General features: G+C 35.4%; 1 protein-coding gene across 2 annotated transcripts; it reads left to right on the top strand.

Moving 5' to 3' along the window:
- Nucleotides 1-18788: 18788 nt before the first annotated feature.
- On the top strand, nt 18789-20087 carry LOC127074822 (protein MODIFYING WALL LIGNIN-2). 2 transcript variants are annotated; one of them, XM_051016201.1, is made up of 3 exons: nt 18789-19203; nt 19331-19533; nt 19617-20087. In XM_051016201.1, exons 1-3 carry the CDS (start codon nt 19087-19089, stop codon nt 19855-19857), a joined length of 561 nt encoding a protein of 186 aa, XP_050872158.1. In that variant the 5' UTR covers nt 18789-19086; the 3' UTR covers nt 19858-20087. The 2 variants fall into 2 exon arrangements, with proteins under 2 accessions (XP_050872158.1, XP_050872157.1); XM_051016200.1 differs by having other exon boundaries at nt 19614-20087.
- Nucleotides 20088-23915: the final 3828 nt, after the last annotated feature.

Here is a 23915-nt window from a genome sequence, read left to right as displayed (position 1 = left end):
GGAAAACAGCATTGATTCAGAACGTGTGGTATGTACCTGGCATCAGAAGCAATCTGATGAGTGTGGGACAATTAATTGAGAAAGGTTTTTCAGTTACCATGAAGGACAATCTTCTGAAGCTGTATGACTGCAATCAGAAGTTGATTATGGAGTCAGAACAGGGAAGGAATAGAACATTCAAGGTGAATGTCAGAACTGCAGACTCAGAATGTCTTAGTGCAACAAGTGCTGAGAAGGAGAGTGAGCTGTGGCACAGAAGATTTGGTCACTTGAATTTCAGAAGCTTAAAACATCTGAATTCAAAGAAGTTGGTACATGAAATTCCTGCAATTAAGAAGCCTGAAAAGTCATGCAAAGTTTGCATGGAAGGAAAACAACCACGATTGCCATTTGCGTCAGAAACTGCTCCAAGAGCAAAACATGCCTTGGGAGTTGTACATTCTGATGTGTGTGGTCCATTTCCAGTAGCATCGATTGGAGGGAATAAATACTTTGTGTTATTTGTTGATGAATTCACAAGAATGACATGGGTATCCCTTATTAAGTTTAAACACGAGGTGTTTGATGAATTCAAGAAGTTCAGAATGAAGGCTGAGAATCAGAGTGGTCAGAAGTTGAAGATTCTTAGAACTGACGGTGGAGGTGAGTATAACTCCAAAGAGTTCCAGAAGTTCTATGAGGAGAATGGAATTGAGCATGAGGTTACTGCTCCTTATACCCCTCAACACAATGGTCTTGCTGAAAGGAGAAACCGCACTTTGCTTGATATGGTAAGAAGCATGCTAAAGGAGAAGAAGCTTCCTCAGAAGCTCTGGGGAGAAGCTGTTGCCACTGCAACGTATGTACTCAACCGATGTCCTACGAAGAAGTTGAAGGAAATAGTTCCAATACAGAAGTGGACTGGAGATAAGCAAAGTGTTAGTCATCTGAAGGTGTTTGGTTCTGTTTGCTATAAACATGTTCCAGAAGCCAGAAGACAGAAGCTGGATGATAGAAGTAAAGTGATGATTCTGATAGGGTACCACAGTACAGGTGCATACAAGCTCTATTATCCAGAAACCAACAAAATTGAATTCAGCAGAGATGTGATTGTGAAGGAATCAGAAGTTTGGAATTGGGATAAGTCTCAATCTGATTCTGATGTTAGAACTTCTGAAGAAAGGTCAGAATTAAGAATTTCTGAAGTTGGAGTAAACTCTGACGTTGATTCTGATAGTGATTTTGACTCTGGAGAAGACTCAGAAGATGAAGGTGACTCTGATGATCCAGACTCTGATGACCCGGACTCTGATGGTAATCCAGATTCTGGTGGCAATTCAGACTCTGGAAATATGCCAGCCCCTGAAGATGGTCAATGCTCTGGAGGAAGTCAACCATCTGAAGCTAGAAACTCTGAAGCTCAAGACTCTGAACAAGTTCAGAGACCACAAAGAATCAGAAACATCCCCAGAAGATATGCAGAATTTGACATGCTGCAAGACACTGAAGTAGACTCTGAAGGAGAAGTTATTCAGTGTGCCATGTTAGTAGACTCTAAACCCATAAGTACAGAAGAGACTCTTAAGCAGAAGCTCTGGCTGAAGGCCATGAAAGAAGAACTTGATGCTATAGAGAGAAACAAGACTTGGAAGCTGACAGAACTTCCAAAAGACAAGAAAGCCATCAGCGTCAGATGGGTTTTCAAACAGAAGTTAAAGCTAGATGGTTCAATTGGCAAACATAAAGCAAGGTTGGTAGCCAGAGGATTTCTACAGAAACCTGGGCTGGATTACTCTGAAGTGTTTGCACCTGTAGCAAGACATGAAACAATCAGAATGGTGATTGCAATAGCTGCTAACAGGAATTGGCCTCTGATGCATTTAGATGTAAAATCTGCATTTCTGAACGGTCCATTAGAAGAAGAAGTTTACGTGTCACAACCTCCTGGATTTGTGAAAAAGAATCAGGAAGGGATGGTGTACAGATTATACAAAGCTCTATATGGATTGAAACAAGCGCCCAGAGCTTGGAATCTGAAGATTGATTCATTTTTCAAGAGGCAAGGCTTTCAGAAATGTGAGATGGAGTACGGTGTCTATGTTCAGCATACTTCTGAAGGAAATATGACTCTGGTATGTTTATATGTTGATGATATACTGCTGACTGGAAGTTCTGAACAGGAGATAGCCAAGTTCAAGAAAGTTCTGATGAATGAATTCGAAATGACTGATCTAGGCAAAATGACATACTTTCTAGGGATGGAATTCAGATACTCTGAGAAAGGTATTATTTTGCATCAGCTCAAGTATGAATTAGAACTTCTGAAGAGATTTGATCTGAAGAATTGTAAGATTGCTGTCACACCTTCTGATACAAATCAGAAACTGGATTCTGACTCTGATGGAAAGGATGTGGACGCTACAACCTTCAAACAGTTGGTTGGTTCTCTGAGGTATTTGTGCAATACCAGACCTGATATTTGCTATTCAGTTGGGATGGTTAGTAGGTTCATGAGTAAACCTAAGTGGTCCCATTACCAAGCTGCAGTCAGGATTCTGAGGTATATCAAGGGAACTCTGAAGTATGGAGTATTATTTCCTTCTGGAAGAAAGGATGAGTCAGAACTTCTGAGTTATTCAGATTCTGATTGGTGTGGAGACAGAGTTGACAGAAGAAGTACGTCTGGGTACTTATTCAAATTTCTGGGAGGTCCCATTTCTTGGTGTTCCAAGAAGCAACCTGTTGTGGCGTTGTCAACTTGTGAAGCTGAATATATTGCAGGTGCTGTTACTGCATGCCAAGCTGTGTGGATTCTGAATCTATTGCAGGATCTGAAGATTAAAGTAAACAAACCTCTGAAGCTGATGATTGACAACAAGTCTGCAATCAATCTTGCCAGAAACCCAGTGTTGCATGGGAGAAGCAAGCACATTGAGACCAAGTATCATTTTCTGAGACATCAAGTTCAGAGGGGAGTGTTAGAAGTTGTACACTGCAGCACTCAGAAGCAGTTGGCAGATGTTCTGACGAAAGCTATCAAGACTGACCAATTTCTCATATTAAGGGATGGAATTGGTGTTACAAGTTTTGATGGAATATGAATTAAGGGATGGTATTAGATTTTATTAGATTTAATTCATATTTAAATTGTATTATTTTCTTAGCCCTAAGTTTGTTAGAGAGTATTTTAGTATTTTATTATATTCTAGTAACCCTAGTTTTAGCTTATAAATAGGGTGACAATCATTGTAACTTTTATCATGTTTTGTAGCCGTCATTCTCTTAATAGAATATTCATCTTTTATTCTACCTTTGCACCAACAACTCATAAGTATTAAAAACGGGACAAAAGAAAAAGCACTAGACAAATATTTATTATTGATTAGTATAAATAAAATATAGTGTAAATATCTATATATGAAAAAACACGCCAAATAAATTTTTTATAGGTTTAAAAAACCAAGGAATTCAATTTTTTTTATTAATATATAGAAATACATAATAAATATTTGACATTTATTAAGTTAAATAAAATGAGACAAAAATTTATTATTGATAAATATACAAAAATATTGAATAAATATTTATCACTGGTATATAAAAATATAAAACAAATATTCATTTAAAAAAACAGAATGTATATTTATCATTAATATATTAAAAAATACAAATTAAATATTTAAGTGAGGATATTAAATTTGCTTCAAATTTATAAAAGTTAATCCTAACAATTTGACACACTTATTCAAAACCTAATATCATAATCATTATATTTAATTGAATAGAAAGTCTTTAGATGTTTCATGAAAAATAATTTATATTTTTTTAATTTCAACTATTTTAGTTAAATTTTATTTTATTATTAATTAATCAAATATATTATATATTTAATATTTTACTAATTAATACTTCACATAATAATTATACTATGAAGAATAGATTAGGAGATGGAATTTAATTTATTATATGTGTAATGCTAATTTGTGTCTAAGGGCGCAAGTTAAGAGATTTATATAGTAAAAAAAATTTAGAAATTGTGTGGTGAATTTAATACATGTGTGTAATTAATAATTTTATTGATTATTTCAATGCGAATATTCTATTTATGAATTTTGTAACTTATCCAAAGACACAAGTTAATATTATCCTTATTATATATAGATATATTATTTTATATCAACTACACATAGTCACGTTAAGAAATTTGAGGCGCTCTCTAGTAACCTAATTCAAGAATTCTCCAATAATAGAAGAAAACAATAGAACATTGTTTCTGATCAACATGGAAGGAGGAAAAGATTCCTCATCACAAAATTTGTTACTTCAACCTTGGGTTTTCTCAAATTTTCTTAGTGTTATTTCTCATAATTATTTCTCCTTACTCTTTATTCTTTATGTGGTTGGAGTTTGGTTGTTTTCTTTATGTTTTTAAGATTAATTGATGGATGGTCGAACTATTTTGAGATGTGTATTAAATTTGATTTTTAAATTTTTGACTGTTTTAATAACATCATTATTATTTTCTGAAACAAACAACTCAAGTGAATGATAATTGTATGTTGATAGTTTAATATTTAGAGTAATTTATATTTTTTAATGAATGTGTATGGTATATGTGAAATTTTATAATTGATACGCTCTATATATGGAATGTAAGCACTCTTACTAAACCACTACGTCCTTTACCAAGCTCTCATGCTTGAGAGGCTTGAGAGACTATGTAGTTTATATTTTTATTAGATTTCAAAAGGGAATAAATTTTATAAAGACGATGAATGACAAACAAATGGACGAAGCTGCCCAAAATAGGCCATGATGCCGCCCGAAACGGGCCATGAAGTCGCCACATTGGGCTTAGTCCATCCACACTTTTTTTACACTCGTCTAGAAGATGTGGAGGTAACATGTCCTACTACATTAAACTAGAAGAAATAGTCAAAAGAGGAATAACTCCTTCCTCCACGTTATCTAATAGTGGGGGAAGTTACTTCTCTTAAACCTAGCCAAAAGATCTCTATAAATATCTCTTCCAAAGGGGAGAGGGGACAAACCTCAAGTAATACACACTCTTAACACCATAAAGAGCATAATACTCACAACCATCTTATCACACGACTACCGGTGATTACACACTTGTTATCAAGCATCACCGGTCATCACCAAAGCCTCTCACCTCACGTGAACAGAACTAAAAAAAATGTAAAAACCAATTAAATTCTATATATTGATTCACTTAAAAAACGTGTTGGCTAAGCTGGAGTAAAATGCCAGCGTGAGTTGCCCCTTCCTCACTCTATTTTCCTTCCGTTGGATGTTAATAATACAAGCAAACAGTCGAAAGCGTTACAAACGTGTGATTACCATCTTCATTTCAAAATCAATATTCTCCACACAACACAACGCACAGTACACCGATTTCGAATCTCAACCTCTCTCCAATCAAACCGTTACATTTCAAAACCCTAACTAGTGTTCCATTTTCTCCACCGATCCAATCACCCTCCGTTACCTAATTCAAGGAGGAAAGGATTCCTCATCACAGCAATTGTTACTTCTACCTCCGATTTTCTCAGTTCCCTCGTCGGTCTTGGTTTCTAGAGTTCGTTTCTGCCCTCAAAAGAGGTACCTGGATGGTTATCTTTTCAGCTTTTTGGAGGCTTCACTTGCACGGGTAAATCTGTTTTCTCCATTCATTCATTCATTGCAATTAAAACATGCTCTCAAATATAAATGAGATTAGGATACGCAAATACTCATGCTTTAAAACTCGTTTTACATGATTGTAATATTCCTTTCAAAATAAATATACCGATTTGTTTTATTCAGCATGTTGTGTAGGAAAAGCTCATAGATTACACTCTTCTGCCTCACACACCACTTATTCTTGTCCCTTAGAACTTATATATAGTGATTTGTGGGGACCTTCCTCTTATGCTTCTACTTTAGCTTTTAAATCTTACATGTCATTTGTAGATGCCCTTTCTAAGCTTACTTGAATCTACTTCCTCATGACCAAAGCTGAAGCTATTTCAACCTTTATGATTTCTCATACATCTTTATGATATTTTTATACATATTTGGAATTAGTGTAAATATATAAAAATAATGTTTAACAATCTAAGATTAATATGATAAGACAAATTGATTAATATATTATTATATATTAAAATTTGTTTTTGACTTTCAATTTAACCTTTTGAATACAAATTAAATAATAAATGGATAATCGAACTAAGACAAATAAATTTACAATAAGACATAGAAAAGTCAATTTTTTTATTTAGAATTGGCATTGAAAATGATGTTCATTGATATACATTATAAATTTAATTAATCATATAAATTATAGTTTAAATAGTCAATGGATAATCGAACTAAGACAAATAAATTATTATTAAAGGTATAATAAATAATAAATATACAAATACAAAAAATTACACTAAAAATTTAAATATAATTAAAGATTTTACATGTACAATATTATAGCCAAATTTAATATATCATTTAAAATGATTGAATATTTTATAATAGACAAAAAAAACATATTAATTTTTTTAAAAATATCTATCATGTTTACACTATAATTTTCTACAAACTCTTATATTTTAAATAATTTTACATTTTTAATCAACTTTAATATTATTTAGAATTTACAATAGTTTAAAACTTATTTGCTAAATTGATGTTAAAATTATAATTTTTTTAATTATCAAAAAGTTTAAATGTATATTTTATTAAAACACCGTACAAATCATGGGTAATATACCTAGAATCACATAATTTATTGTTTCTTGTCCAACTTTCCTCTTTACAAGAATGTTTTCCGTGTCCTCAATGTGAATGTTCTATTATTAACAGATATAATGGCTTTTCTTACCGTTTTGTCTAGCTTGATGAACCAATCTTTGTTTAATGTGGTGTAATTCTTGCAATATATGTGAAGATATCAAACATTGATTTATCTTGTGCCAAATGTGTATTGCAATTAATATAACCCCAGCGAATCATTATTTCTTTCGTGCGCAAATTCTTATTTGTCTCTCCTTGATTCTTTGAGTTCTTACCGACACCTTCAACACTCCACTTTTTTTTCTTCCACTTTTTTTTTTATCTTTGTTGATACTTGAGGCATTTTCTTAAAGAACTTAGTTTGCAAATCTTGTTCTACGACCTTCTTATAATTCCTCTACTTCAACCTTATCTCATGGGACTTCAATGATGCTTGCAAATTCTTGAGCTTCATCTCAAACAGGTCCTTAAAATTTTAATTTCCACAAACTTGGCAGGATTATCCAGTATAATATGGTGTGATCCGGTGAGATCAAACTGATTGTGCTTGAACCAAGGCTATATCGTATATCTATGGACAACCCTTAAGATGTTAAATGAATTCTCAAAGGCAACCTCTGAATTTTTTGAAACTCATGGTTGTCTATAAAACCTTGGAATCTTGACTATATACCTAAAGATTTAAATTTTCATATCTTCCCGAGTTTCTATATGGTATCAAAGAGCTTAGGTTCTTTAACCCCTTTTTACTTCTGAGTTTTTTTCCTCTTTTTTTCCAGTAGTAATCTTTCTGCCGATTTTGTTTTTGATTAAATCTTATTGTATTACAATGGAGAAATCCAAGGTTACTCGCCCAATTACTATAATTCTTGATGGCTCTAATTATAATCAATGAAATGAAGCAATAAGAGAATTCTTGAAAGTTCTCCGACTTTGGAGATACATGACAGGTGATAAAAAATGTCCGACAAGAAGTGTCGGTGAAACTCTGAGGCTTACGCTGATAAATTAGATGAATGGGGCAACAAAAATCATCAAATCATTAATTGGTTTTAGAATACCTCCATTCCGAGTAATCATCTAAAATTTGGGCGATTTGAGAATGCCAAAGAGATAAGAGATTATTTAAAACAACGTTATACTATCTCTGATTTATCCCATCAGTATCAATTATTGAAGGGTCTGAGTAACTGGTCAATCTATTTATGAGTTTTTAGCACAAATGGAAGTTATTTGGAATCAGTTAGCCTCATGTGAGCTTTCTCTAAAAGATGCTACTAACCTAAAAACATATGAGACTCATTGCAATAGTATTTGCCTTATTTAGTTTCTGATGGCTATGACTGATGATTATGAACCAGATCGAGCCTCCTTGTTGCACCAAAATCCTTTACCTACAATAGTGAATTCTCTTCCTTGTCTCAAGTATGAAGAAATTAGATTGGGACTTGTTCGCCAACAAGTCGATAATGCATCTGCAGTTACAAATAATCCTATCAAATTTTTTCATCGTTGTTGTAAGTTTGATCATTATTTTTATGATTGTCCCAGAGTTGAATGTCATAATTGCATGAAAAAGGGTCATATTGCTTCGAATTGTCGTTGATACTCCAAGACACCCAAACACTTAATACATAATTGTCCCACTCATCCTCCACGTTCTGATCAGAATATAAATCAACCACATCCTAACTCTTAAAGGCCTGCACTGGCAACTACTGCTGCTACCAATGAATCTGCAGAGTCCTCTCAACCAACCTTTATGTCACAAATATTGAGTGTCTTCTTAGACAACTTCTTCCTTCTGGTAATGCTCATGCTGCTCTTTCAACCACACAAAGTAATTCTAAATGGTATTTTGATTCTGCCTATTGTAACCATATGACATCTACATCTAATTTATTGTCTTCCCTATCTAAAAATGACATTAATCGTTCCATTCACACTGTTGATAGATCTCTCATGAATGTAAGCCACAAAGGTTATATCTCCCTGACACATATCTCATTCCTAAATTAAATTTTTTAACCTTATCTTTGTTCGCCAATCATGTGATCTTGGTTATGAGCTTACCTTTTCTTCCTCTGGGTATCGTGTGTAGGATACACGGACGGGACACCTCATTGGGACTAGATGTAAGATCAAAAGGCTATTTGAGCTCATTCAATTACATGTTCCTCATGAGTCTAACATTTATGCCACTTCCATGGGTTCATCCATTCAACTTTGGCATCATCATATTGCCCATAGTTCTATTAGAAAGTTACATTCTCTAGTGTCTCAATGTCGTTTAGGACCTTTCACCAATGAGTCATTTGATTGTAGTGCTTGTTAAATTGTTAAACAACCAGCTTTGTCTTTTAATAAAGGTACTTCTATTTCAGCTGCACCATTTGATCTTGTGCATTCTGATACTTGGATACATGCTCCCACACCTAGTATGGGAAGTTCTTGATATTATATGTTAGTTATTGATGATTATTCTCAGTTTACTTTGATATACATGATGAAAAACTGGCATGAGCTTCCTCAGATTTACATTAACTTTGCCAAAATTATTCAAACACAATTTTCTAAATCCATTAAAAAATTTCGACGAGATAATGCCATGGAATAACGTGACTCTAAAATCTTATCTTTTCTTGGTATGCAGGGTATCTTTTCTGAATTTTCTTGTCCATACACATCTCAACAAAATGGTCGGGCTGAGTGAAAGCATCATCACATTCTTGACTAAGCTCATGCCATGCTTATCTCAGCCTCTTGTCTGGAACGCACTTGGGGTGAAAATAACTTATTCTAAAATAACCTATTTTTCAAAATATTTACAGAAATAACCACCTTTCATGAAGCATGCACCAGTTGGACTAGCACATCTATTTTCTCATTGAACAGAGGCGTCAATGCCTTGGACGCATGCATGCAATGAAGTCAGTTGCATTGGCGCATGCATACAATACATCATGTGTATGCGTCAATGCATGTGGCACATGCTCTATGTAAAAGAAAATTTTATATTTTATATTTTATATTTAGAAATAATTAAATTAAATAGGTAAATGAAAAATAATTATTAATATTATAATATAAAGTTAAAATACATTACAATTGACAAGAAAGTTAATGACCCGTCCGATTGAAACGTCCCTCTATTCCACATCCATGTGCATTAACCTGTCTTCGAGGTCTCCCACGATTTCTATGATGTGTTTAGGGTCTTTGAGTGTTGATATAATGCAATGGTGGCTGGTGTGAAGGTCCGATGGAAGGTCCAACGGTATTTGATAAATTTGTCATCATTTCTCGCCAATAGCTGGGGGAATTGTCGCCAACGGCACTTCCATAATTGAGTTCAGTGCCCATGCTATCGTAGTTGGATCGTTGTAGTTTGGTGGTTTATGGATGGTATGGTTGCCCGAATTGGGACATTGAATCGTTTTGGAAACGAATTAATGGTTCATGTGGTGTACTAAAGTCAAATAATAGTTGGGTGTTGTGGCGATGAGATGTTTGGGTGTTCATAAGTGGGGGGCTACGATGGTATAAGGTTGAATCATATGAATCATCCGGGCTATAGACAGATGTGGTGGTTGTGTATGGTTGTTAGTGGTTAGGGTTTGATTCCTGGTTTTGAGTTTGGGTGTGTGGCATGAATTGGTTGCGAGGTTGGGTGTTTGGTGGTTAGGTGTATATGGTAGGGTGATGGTGTGAGGTTGGTCGTTGGACTTGGGTGGGTTGACATTATTCTTGGGTGGGGATTTATTGTTGGACATTTGATGACGAAGCTCGTTGGCATGGATCAATCAAATACCTTGGCTCAGGCATAAATTGTGGCGTTATAACCAACCTAAACCATGTCGTATAAAGTTGAGTTGGTCTAGCACCATGTATGATTGGTTCGTTTAAGATGTGTTGATGTCGATTCCTCCAATGACGACACATCTCTTTTGCGAAGTCTCTTCAATTAAAATAATCACATTGCCCATCGACTCTTTGTTGATGCCAATCTCCCAAACACGTCGGAGGTTCTGGAATTTGTTGTTGCATACCGAACTGCGGTTTTACACGGCCACTCTAGTTCATCTCCACAATAGTGAACCGAATGATTGATGTTTTTGCTGTCCAAACTGCATCATCATCATGGTTAACTGTAGTACCTCAAATTTGCACCTCCCATTTTGTACATACATTTTCATTTTTAGGTCATTAACATTGCATTGTCCATGGCATAGCTCATTGCATTATCATTTGCATAGTCAACAGTCATCAGGCAAGATCAGTCAAGACTGGTTAGGAGGTTCAGTTGTGCAAGCAAGCAAGTGCATTTTCTATGGAATCGAGCCCTAGGGTTGGTTCAATGAGTTCATATGATTCAAGGATCATTTTGAAGTGGTTTGGTCAAGTGTTGAAGGCTCAAGGCTCATCAGTCAATGATCAATTCATCTGAAACCCTAGAAAGTCAACCAAAGTCAACTGTCAGTTCAATCATGGATTTGAAGGTGGGAGATGGCTAGAGAGGCCTCATTCATGTCCATACAAGTCTCATTTGACATTTCAAACATCAACAATGAAGAATTTGAGGTCAGATCAAAACTTTCCAAAAATAGTAAGTGACCTGTAATTTGAAATTGCCAAAAATGGAAAGGTTTTCAACTCAAGATTACATCACCAAGAAAGCTTCAAATGGAATTTTGTCCAACATGAAAGTTTAAGATCTTGCTCTCACATTTCCAAAAAGTCCAAGATCATGAATTTCTCATGTGTGGTTGAAGAGATATGGATCAATCATGGCCAAGTGAACATGGAACTTCAAACATGCATAACTTTCAAACCAAAAGGCCAAATGGAGTGGTTCTTTTTTGTACATTCATGTCTTGACATATACTATCCAAATCATGCATCATATGCCATGCATTTTCATCACATAATCATTTGATTTTTCACTTGATTTTTGGAGGGAATTTTCAAATTTAAAAATGATGCATTGTTTACACATGGCAACACTTCCATTGGCTCCAAAAGGGTATTTTGAGTGAAATTCAACACATTTTCGTGCACTGTTCCATTGAACTTTCATGCATAAGGTGCATTATCCAATTTTGCACTTACACCTTGTTTTCACTAATCCAATTACCAATGGCTTAAGTGTGATTAAGAACATGATTAAGAGGGAGTATAAAGGGCTAAGCATAATTGTTTTTCTGCTAACAACATCACAATTCTCAGATCTAGATCCAAACCATAAATTTTTCTCTCACTTTTTTCTTTGAATTTCTTCAAACACATTGCATATTTCTTGATCCATTCATCATCTAGAAGCAGTATTGAGCAAGGTTGAGCCAAGATCCAGTAGAAATCGTGTAGTTGGAAGCATCTCAAAGCTTGAAGCTCATCCATGGCAGTTGCAAATTCTGGAAGAATCGTGCACATCTAAGCTTCAAACCTTCATCCATTCATCCATACAAGCACTGAAGAGGATCTGTTTGAGCATTACAAGGCCTCAAGTCATCAATTCCAATTCTGCATCTTCAACAAGGTTCCAAATCGATTTCCTTAATTCATGAAATTATCATGTGGTTGTTGTAGATCTTGCATTGCTGATTAATCTGAGCTTTAGATCACTGAATTCCATGTAGAATTGAAGTAGTTATAGTGATTTAAAGTTTGATAGTTGATTCTTCATGGCTTCGATTCTCTGAATATATGTTGAATTAGTTTTAGCCAGGCCTGGATTCGTGACGAGTAATAAAAGATGAACATGTTGATATGCTTATTTTTTGAATCTGAGAAATTTGTTCTTGCTAGTGTACTGTTCATGTATGAACATGATGAAGATTGTTGAGTTTCATTTTCCAGAACCTGTTTGATCCATTGGAGCGTGTCTTTCAGCATCTTGCATGTGTTTTTCCAATGCTTGGCTCTGATTGGTTCATGTAATCCCCATGCGTGCATTCCTATTGGTTCGCCTTGCCAGTGCATTAGTGAAACTACGCTTCATTCAAATGTGGCTTGGCTTCGAATCCTGGCTCCAGCACAAATTCAAATGCATTCCATTTTATTCTTTTCCCTCCATACCACATTCATACATGCTTCTTCATGTTTTTTTTTGTTTTTTCTTTCACTTTAAAAATTCACAAATCATTGAATAATCATCCAAATAATATGGGAATTTTTGAATTGTTCTCCTTATTGTTTCTAGTTTTTTTTGATTATTTTTCCAGAAATTGTGCATGGCTGATTAAATATTTTGCCTAGGGTTCTTGTACATGTGTTCATTTTGTGCTATACCTTGCCATATCTCTTGTGAAATGATGAGATTTAATCCAATGCCTATGAAATTTGACATGCTTAAACTAGACATTTGGCTGGACATTTTGGTGTTGAGTTTGCATTTTTATCAATTGCCATTGCTGAGTTATGATCTTGTGAATGTAGGTGTGACAATGTGTGTCACACCTTTGCTTGTCCAACTTGATTAATTTGTTTGCCATGCCAAATGAATTCCAAATGCTTTGATTTTTTGTATGATGCTTGATATGAATGTTGTGAATGCTCATGATCTTTTGTGGAATTTTTGGATTGATTTATGATTTGATTGAGATTTTTCTTGCTGGATGGTCATTTGTGCACTTTTGAAGTGTCTTGAATTTCAATCATTTGTGAAATGCTTGTGCTTTATCATATGAATGTGAAACTTTGCATAATCTTTCTAGACATGTTGAAGTTTGTTTTGGGCTTTGGTTTGAGGTTTTTACCATGTTCCTTTCCTGTTTTAGGCTTGTGCTAAGTTGGTGTAACATTTGGTGTCCCATTTGAGCTTGTTTTGATTGCCTTGCCTTATACAATTTGATTACCATGCCTAATCATGTCCAATTGCCCTAATTTTTTGTGTGATGATCATGTTGTATGTTCTGTTTAACTATGATTTTTCTTGAGATTAATTGAATCATTTTTGAATTAATGTGCATTTGTTCATTCTGTTGTCACAATGTGCTTTCAACTTGCATACCTTGCCATGATTGGTTTATGAAATGAATTTGGTTGATGCTATTGATATGAGACCTTTTGGATTATGTTCTTAATTGATTGAGGTTGATTCATGTTGAATTTCATGTTCTGTTTTGAATTTTTTCCCCCTCTTTGACCCTAGGCCTTGGCCTAGTGGTTTGCCTCTCATGTTTGAGCTTTGATTTCAGGTTAAGAAGCACATTTGCCATAGTTGATGATGCTCACTCACTTGGATTGATTAATTGGTTGTTGACTAACCTTGACTTGTTTTGTAGGTTGATGTTAGCACATTTGAGTTTGAGCTTGTGCCTTGCACATTGTTGCATTGCTTGTTTGACTGTGCACTATTGACTGTTGGCTATTGGTTGTCTGTTTGACTTTTTGAATGGTAAACTGATTGAGTTAGATTTTTTTTCAGGTACATTAGTTGCTTAAGTTCTTTTGAACTTGCTTTTGCTTTGCTTGGTTGCTTAACCATTTGAGGTATAACTCTCTGACTTCATGTAGTCTGGAAGACCTGTCCTGTTACTTGGGCAGGCACCTGTCTGAAGCCCTCCTTAAGAGGCAATGCTTGTGTTTGTTTATCTTTGTGCCAAGCAGGAAAAGACCTTTATGAGGCAATGGGCAGATAAAAGAGATGTGCAATCCATCTCCTGCTATTCAGTGTGTCATCCACTTTGCTCACACACCTTGTGTTGATGCATTGTGGATATTAACCCAAGATCTTTGTTGAGTCAGTCATCTGTGGAGAAGAGTTCCAACTTTCTGAACTCCCACACTTTCATTTATCCGATGCTCTCCCAGGCCAGGGATAAGAGCTGTGAGGTCTTACCCTCACTTCCCATTTCATCTGCTTCACCCTAACTCTCAATGTTAGGGTTAAAAGCTAACTACACCCGATTCCAGTTGGCTTGTGTTTCACAGCCTAACCTTGTGTGAGCCCACTTTGTTTGTATATAGTGTGTGCTAATTGTGTGTACGATTGCTTTGCCTGTGCTGTTTAGGATAGCTTGCTCCCTGTGCAAGTTAGATAGCAACCTCAACTTAGGGATCGTATGCATGACAACTTCTAGGCTCGAGTCGTAGTCTCCCTAGTAGTTTGTGTCTCCCTTTGTATCTGGTTAGGCTAGTCCTTTGTCCCTGCGTAGGGGAACTACGTCGCCCTGATCCTCATACCAGATGAGGTACGTAGGCAGGAGATTGAGTTGATCTCTCCGGGCACTTTCTTTTCCTTTTGTGTGTGTTTGTTATCCCTTTCTGGTTGGAGTCTGATATAAGTCCAGCGATTGGCATTCGGTTTCCAGTTTCTTTGTTTGGAGTCTGACGTAAGTCCAGCGATTGGCAGTCGGTTTCCTGTGTGTGTGTTTGTTGGTTCAGAGTCTGATGTAAGTCCAGCGATTGGTATTCGGTTTCCATGTTTGCCTGTTTGTGTGGAGTCTGACATAAGTCCAGCGATTGGCAGTCGGTTTCCCGTGTGGTTTTGTTTGGCGTGCGTTAGCCGAGCTACGAGTGCTCTGATTCTTCTCTAGTCCGAGAAGATACGTATGCATAGGATGCGACATCCTAGCGAGCACGTTTCCCCCGTCCCGAACTACGTCGACTCTGATGTCTGTGCCTGACAGACTACGTAGGCCCAGGATGCGATATCCTGCCGAGTTAGTTTCCTTTGTTTTTTGTGTCTCTTTTCAGCCATTGTTTGATGTTAGTGAACAGTTTTTAGCAACCTTTATCCTTCCTTTTGTGCGTGGATCCCGTCGAGTACGACGGATGCGTAGGGGTGCTAATACCTTCCCTTCGCATAACCGACTCCCGATCCCATCTCTCTTTGGTCGTGAGACCATGTCTTTTCCAGGTTTACTTCGAGCGTTTCCTTTCCCTCTTTTGGGATAAATAACGCATGGTGGCGGCTCTGTTGTTTTCGTTTTCCCGCCGGTTTTTCGCGTAATGCGACATTAACCTGATGATCAAGACCCAAATCATGATTGGTGTTTTTGCTATCCAAACTACTGCGTTAGACATATCGCTCAAAATTTTATGCGGGAGATCAAAGACAAAACGTTGTGGAAGAAGGTTGTCAATGCAGGGTATGCATTAATAGAACCTTCTTTCAAACACTACCGCGAAGACATCAGATTGTCAAATGCAAATGCAGTAAGATGGATCGACAATATTCCATTGGAGAAGTGGACTAGGGCATACGACAACGGTCAACAATTGGGCCACATGACAACAAATCTTGTGGAATCAATGAACTTTGTCTTCAAAGACATCTAAAGCCCACTTATAACCGCTTTAGTGCAAGCAACCTATTTCAGACTAGGAGCGATATTTGAGATCAGACGTTCCAAATGGAGTTCAGTGTTACAATTTGGGCAATTGTTCAGTGATGCTTCAATGAAATTCATTAAAGAGGAAGTTGCCAAAGCTAACACACATGTGGTCACGGTGTTTGACCGTACTAGGTACAATATTGTTGAGTCAATGGTTCACAATGAAGACATGCCGAGGGGACACTATCGAGTGGAACTAGATAGAGGTTGGTGCGACTGCGGAAAGTTCCAAGCTTTTCGTGTGCCCTGCTTCCATGTCATAGCGACATGTTTAAAGGTTCGACAGGATCCTTCCAACTTACTATCCTACGTTTACAAAGTCATAAACCTTTGAAATGGTTACAAAATTAGCTTTCTAGTGGTAGCAAAAGAGGATTATTGGCCTGCATATCAAGGGGACATTCTCTGGCACAATGAAATAATACGAAGAAAGAAAAAAGGTCACCCAAACAACACCCATATTCGAACCGAAATGGATACGGCGAACAAAATAGTTAGATTATGTAGTTCATGTCGCCAGCCCGGTCATAATCGTACTAACTGTCCCAGTGTTGGAACAAGCACAACAAGATAATTTTAATTGTAACTCTTTTGCTTTATATTAAAAACAACATTCATTTCATATGATAAGTAGAACAAATACAATAATTAAACAACAACACAAGAAACTACAGCAAATAAAATATCATCACAAACAAATACAACACATAAACAACATAACTATGTGATTACAACCATCAAAGCAATTTTGTGAGAAGCATACATCATCATGTGAACGTCTCTATCAATTTTAATATTGACCTAGAAACGAACTTCTCCATTTTGGTTGAACGTCATATAAAGCCATTGAATTCTTCTGATTATTTCACCATCTGCAATGTCTCCATCTAACCAACATTTCAACGTCCTGTTAAGATGTTTGAACGTATCTACATTTCAAAGTCAGATCTTCATCGGAGGCTGAACTGTTGAAAAGATTAAATCGATATTTCTCTTGTGAATATAAGGACACAAGTATGAATATGCAGATATTTTAAAGAAAATTGAAGGAGATTGAAGAAAAATGGAAGGAGAGGGTAAGAAGTTGTGTGAAAAATTATGGGAGGGAAATGCTATATTTATAATAGATGAGTGGCAGAACAGTAGCCACATGGATTGACGCACACATAAAACCACTGCGCATGTGTCATTGCATGTGACGCCTTCACATGGCCTGCACATGCATGCGCCATTGCATGTGGCGCCAATGACTACAACTTTTCAATGGATGTGCCCAGGCCATTGGCGCATATGTTCAATAAAAAATATATGTGACAGTCCAACTAGCGTATGCTTCATGAAAGATGGTTATTCCAATAAATATTTTTAAAAAAAAAATTATATTAGAATTTTAATCGAAAGAAGTGGTTATTTTTAAATTAAAAAAATCAATCCTTATCTGCCTTTCAATATTGATTTTGTCATTGACATTTTATTTTACAAAATAAAAAGAAATAGATTTATATTTCAATCTCAATTTTCAAATACTTGTGACCTCATGTCATAGTGTGCTCCACCTCATGAATCCACTCTTTTAGAGAGAAAGACAAAATGCAAGCAAAAACTCTATCTATCTTAATTAGCATGTTGGCTATCCAAAATTGACCATTCAAATAAGACTATTAGGCTAAAGTTATCTTTGGACCAGTGGCATTTTATAATAAATCTCCTCCTCACAATGTCTTTCTTTGTTTCACACACGTGATTAAGTGATTGATAAACCTTATTTAAAAACGAATCATTTGAGAAAACTTAATTCAAAATTTTAAATTAAATCATTTTAATTAGGTTTTACTTGACCTTCTAGTCAAATTCCGAATTATCTAACTATGTTTTTCCTATAAATATGAGGTTTAAAAAAATCCACCTACTTTACACTAGAAGTGTTTCATCTTTTCAAGAAAATAGTAACCACCATGATTAGGGAACTGAAAGCATGATTCTCTAGCCACTAATCGCTCTTTTTAGTGGAGAGGAATCCAATCCCTGTCCTTTTAAGTGTTGATTATGTAAATATAAATAATATAAAAAATGAGTATACATATTCATTGAGTTACTAGTTAAATAATCTAGTTATAGTGGAGCAATCACCATCCTATTAACTAGGGATTGACTTGACTTTATGTAAAAGTTATATATATATATATATATATATATATATATATATATATATATATATATATATATATATATATATATATATATATATATATATATATATATATATATATATATATATATATATATATATATATATATATATATAAAAGTGTATTTTCTGTGTATCAAATATAATATATTTTGTCCGATATTGTTAAAAATTTAATCGAATTTTAGATATGCGTCAATTCTTTTTTTTTTATAGATTTTTGTGAATTATATGAGATAATATAAAATTTTATAATTTTTAATTTTTAAAAATGGAAGAACTCGGTTGAATCTATTATACTCATTATTTTATAAAATGAAACAGATTTTCAAATTCACGTCCTCAATTATGTGAGTCGTTTATGTTGATTAATTAACTTTTTTTTATTTATATTTAAAATTGTAAAACTTAATATTTTTTTATTTTATTAATTATTAAGATATGTGAGATTCTATTTTCTAGAAGAAGACCCTAAAGATGTTAACTAGTAGAGATGTTGACTAGCTCCATTTGATGAGAAAAGTAAAACTAAGAAAAAACAAGATTTATCCAAAACAAGTCCACATTCAATTAAAACATAGCACCTTGTTCAAAGCAATATGGTAGACTCAATAGGAAGAAAGTTTCAAACACCACAAAGAAAAGAATTGAAGAAAGAAAGTGATGACAAACAATACCTTCATAGAACCATCTCATAATTCTGTTCCTTGAGTGTGTTTCAAGACATATTCTTTAGTATTATTCCCTTTACTCTTTCCTCAAGTCTTTTCATTCAAAACAAACCATTTCATCATGGAAATTCCTCCTCCAAGATTCAATTTCACAGTAATCTTCCTCATCATCATTTCTCTCTCTTTTGGTGTGATTTCATTCTTCTTGTGTATAGCTGCTGAGATAAGGAGGAATAAGGTTAGCCACTTCTCATTTTCTCTTCTGATTAAAGACGTGTCTGGTGTCTGGTCTGTGTTTGTGTTTGTGTTTGTTCGTGTCTGTGTTTCAAATGAAATTTTTTTCCAATGTTTTGTTAATTTTGTAGGAGGAGGATCTTAGATGGAATGGAAAAGTATGTTATATGGCAACAAGTAAAGCATTTGGACTGAGTATTGCAACATTGGTTAGTTTATTTTTTGCACATATGATTGGGAATTATGCATTAGTAAAGAATTCTTATTCAAGATGGAAAAGTATCTCCAAGTTTAAGATACCTACTTCTTCAAAGGTTCTGTATTTTATATCTTGGTAGGTTATTTCAATCTTTCTGTTGCTGGCTGTTATGTTAAGTTAGTAATTAAGTTGTTGATTAAGTTGGTAATGTTTAGCAGGGTTAGCTTTGGAATTGTGGTTATATTATTGATTGCTGCAACAAGTATGAGTAGAAAGCAACTCTATGGGAAAGGATGGTTGAATGGTGAGTGCTACATAGTGAAAGGAGGAACATATTCTGGTTCAGCTATATTGATTCTTGTAACAATTGGCTCTCTAAATGGTTCATCTTTCTCAATATTAAAAACTAGGCAAGAACAAGAAGATCAGAAAATACTCAAACAAAGTGGTTTACATTAAATTTTTGTGTTCAAACTAATGAGAAAAAGAAAAGGAAAAATGGGTTTGGAAAGTGTGGAAATAAGTGCTAAGAGCCCCCACTAAGTAGCTTATCATTCTCCAAAGAAATATCTTTTATGTTTTTCAACTTACACTAAAAAGGAGACACTTCATTTGTACATATTCCAATGTGCCTATGGTACAAGGGAACTCATGTTTTGATCCCACTTGCAAATATTGATAGTTGTTTAGCTTCTTTTTTTTATATATAGTTTGAAATAAAAGATGGTTTTTTTAATGGTATTTTGGTTCTTGAAAGAAAGAAAAAGAAAGGGTAATCGTTTAGCTTTCCTAAAAGCTTGTCCAACCCAATTTTGAGAATAATATTCAATTCACAATAGTTGTTGAATATTTTAATGTAAGAACTAATCAAAGTCTTGTTTAGTAGCTTCATTAACAAGCTTTACTCGTATATTGTTAGCTTGTTGGATAGTTAGTTTTGTAGTTAAGAGTTGCTTATATTTAATTGATTTTAGGAATAGTAATTGGTTTACTTCATTAACGTTAACGTGTATTATTTTAATGGATTTAATGTATTTTAATTTAATTATTACGTAGAATAATTGAATTAATAGAGAGTAAGTAGAAGTTAGTGGAATTAATTTAGAATAATTGAAATTTATTTTAATAATTAAAATAATATTATTTTAATGGATTTATTTAATTAAAAACAAGAATTTAGAGAGTTTGTGTTCAATTTGTAAATTAAGAGAAATAGAGGAGAGGAACGAGTAAGAAAAATTGTTAGTAAGAGAGAGAATTATAATTATTACTAGATTATCCTAATTATATAAGGTTAAGAGATAACCTACGGTTAGGGGATTTTTATCAGTACATGAAAAGAGGATTAGAGGCATAAGGGAGATAGAAGGTTGGAGCTTTAGAGAGTGGGGAAGAACAATCAAAGACCAAAGTTTTTCTATTACTGCTAGGAAAACCAGGTAAGGGGGGAGAATTGATTCAATAAAGGTGTACATCCCAGAAATTTATGTTGACCAGTCGATATGTAAAATCGAAAGAAGCTGGTGATGAAGTAGGAATGGTTCGGGTGGAAAATAGGTATTAGTCAAAGATAGAACATAGATTTTCCTAAGAGATTTGAGATATAGCACGACCTGCAAGTCATTATAAGTGTCGGTTTGAAGTTCTTGATGGGCCGGGGAGGTGAGTCTCGTCACGTTGGGTATTGAACCCGGATAAGTCGGGATAATTGTCGAAGGGTCGTTATCTGGAAACGATTTCGAAAAGTGAAAGGTAATAAAAGTAACAAAATAATGAAATAGACACTACCAGTCATTAAGAAGGGAAATTGAATGGTAAACCAGTGGCGATTTCTAGGCTTTGAATGTCGAATGGAAGAGGAAAGGGTTTTTCATGATTATTGGAGGCAAGGAATGGGCCTATATAAAGGATAATAAGAAATGATAAAATAAAAATTACTTGAGACCAATCACAGATACATTTAGCCAATCATCTAAGGCTCTCCCTGACTATCATCGAGGAAGTCAACCTTTTAGTGTTTTTAGCCAGAACATTTGGCACCCACTGTGGGGCCTTGGTAATATTTTCCCAGGTCATACATAAAATCATCTCCCATCGCAGTTGTGCAATGTATATATCATCTCCCAACTGAAGTGATCCACCTCAGCCACCAAAGTTAACCCAATTGTTCGCAGTGGTGGATGTTATTCGTCAACAAAATGAAACATTGCAAGATAGTATTCATATTTTGTAAATGCATAGTTAACAAGATGGGGATACAAAGGAGGAGCTTCTGGATTCCCAGCCATTGTCCGAGGTGATATGGGATGATCATGTCCTAGAGAAATTCAAATCACCACCATTAGTATCTGTTGATGGTAAAACTGATCCATATGAGCACATTATTACAATCAATAATCAGATGGTAATAGTAGGGGCTTCCAACTTCCTTAAATGTAAACTCATGGCAAGTACCTTTAAAGAGGGGTGTTATGCATTGGTACACGAGCTTACCCAGATTCTCGGTCATTGGCTATCAAGACCTAACTAAAAAAATGGTACAACACTTTTCAGTAAACAAACATAGAAAAGTGCCGACTACCAGTTTATTCAACGTTCGGCGGGTGTACTCGGAGTCTCTCATGGAATATCTAGAGAGGTTTAACAAAGAAACCATTAAAGTGTCTCGCCCAAACCAAGAAATGTTCGTGGGGGCATTTCAATATGGCCTCAAAGTCGGGTGGTTCAACGAATCCCTAGCACAAAAGTCGACATCCAGCATGGATGAGGTTACTACCAGAGCAAAATGATATGTCAAAGGGGAGGAAAGGAACATGAAAAAGAGGTCTCGACACGCCAAGGAAAAAATTTGAGCTAAAGAAGAAGGAGCAGGATATAGGAAGGAGTACCTAAACCCAGAACCTAGGGACCGTACCACGATGAGACCATCCCGGCGATCGTTTAACAAAGATGTCGAGTATACCCCACTGGATTCCAGACGTGAAGATATTTTGAAAGAAGTCTATCGCTTGAAATTACTCCCCATCCTGGGGTGCCCAAGAGGAGTCCATGCCCTGGTGGGAAAAGACGAGAATGTATGGTGTGCATACCATAGACTTTTTGGTCATCACACGAAAAATTGTCATCAACTCAAAAGGGAAATTGATATCTTAATTCAAAGAAGTCGTTTGTTGTCCTATGTGAAAGATGTCGGAGGACAGCCAGGAAAAAGAATTCCTCCCAGGGGGGATATCAGCTCAGAAAATTCTCTGCAAAATAGGGAAAAAAACACATATGAGGTATGTGAAGTCCGAGTGACCCGTCATACCTTGAATACAATTGTTGGAGGATTTGTTGGAGGAGGAGAAACCATTTTAGCCATGAAAAGATATGCCCAGACAGTGATGCATATCAGACAAAAGTCACTTTTAGTATAAGATGAGAACCTGGCCAAAATCAATTTCTCCATAAAATATGTCGAAGGAGTATTGGCTCACGAGAACGACCCAATGGTAATTAAAGTATAAATTCATGATTGAAGCATGAAGCGAGTCTTGGTAGATCCGGGAAGTTCAACAAATGTTTTTTTATTGGGATGCATTCAAGGGTATGAATTTCGATATCCTCATGTTGTTACCTTTTAAAGGTACCTTGGTCAGTTTCTCTAGAGAACAGGTGCAAGTGCTAGGGCATCTACCCGCGATAATAACTTTTGGCAGTGGAGAAAGCGCAGAAAATGTCAAGGTCAGATACTTGATTGTCAATGTTGCATCTCCTTACAACATTACTATTGGTAGACCATCATTCAATGCCTTGGAGGCGACATTATCCACTTTATACCTCACATTGAAGTATCCTCTTGAAGATGGCTGCGTAGGGGTGATAAAGGGTGATCAAGGATTAGCAAGGAAATGTTATAAAGAAAGTATGAAGCTCAAAAAGCAAGCTCAAGCTGATGAGCCAATAAAAAATGATCATTTAAAGTTCAATTTAGTTGATATTGATCCTAGGGAAGACTCAGGGAGGATATTCTAACACCCATCGAAGATGTGAAGAAGGTGCATGTCGATGCCCAAATATCCCAGACAACTCATATTGGTTCTAATTTGTTCCCGGAGGAGGAAGCCGAGATCATAAGAATACTAAAAGAAAACGTATATTTGTTTGCATGGAAACCGACTAACATGCCTGGAATCGATCCAAACATAGTATCCATCATATGATGTTGGACCCAACCATCAAGTCAGTATCTCAAAGAAAGTGGAAGGATGGCGAGAAGAAGAGAAGAGTGATAGAAGATGAAGTCAAAAAGCTTTTGAAGGCCGGTTTCATTTAGGAGATTAAGTACCTGACATGGTTGGCTAACATATTCATAGTCAAAAAGAAATCAGGGAAGTGGTGGATGTGCGTGGATTTCACAAATTTAAATAAGGTATGTACCAGAGATCCTAATCCTCTTCCTCACATTGGTCGACTCATAGACGAAGTTTCTAAGTTTCATCTTCTTAGCTTCATGGATGTTTACTCTAGGTACAATT

This window comes from Lathyrus oleraceus, chromosome 4, assembly GCF_024323335.1.
Source record: "Lathyrus oleraceus cultivar Zhongwan6 chromosome 4, CAAS_Psat_ZW6_1.0, whole genome shotgun sequence".
Taxonomy (NCBI): domain Eukaryota; kingdom Viridiplantae; phylum Streptophyta; class Magnoliopsida; order Fabales; family Fabaceae; genus Lathyrus; species Lathyrus oleraceus.
The sequence above is the reverse complement of the archived record's forward strand: the minus strand, read 5'-3'. Positions and strand labels throughout refer to the sequence as shown.

What these genes read in the sequence shown, in the direction of transcription:
- LOC127074822 (XM_051016200.1), top strand. Translation starts at nt 19,087, where the DNA reads ATGGAAATTCCTCCTCCAAGATTCAATTTCACAGTAATCTTCCTCATC. An exon ending in CTGAGATAAGGAGGAATAAG is followed by an intron (nt 19,204 to 19,330) that starts GTTAGCCACTTC and finishes TTAATTTTGTAG; the next exon opens with GAGGAGGATCTTAGATGGAA. An exon ending in GTTCTGTATTTTATATCTTG is followed by an intron (nt 19,534 to 19,613) that starts GTAGGTTATTTC and finishes GGTAATGTTTAG; the next exon opens with CAGGGTTAGCTTTGGAATTG.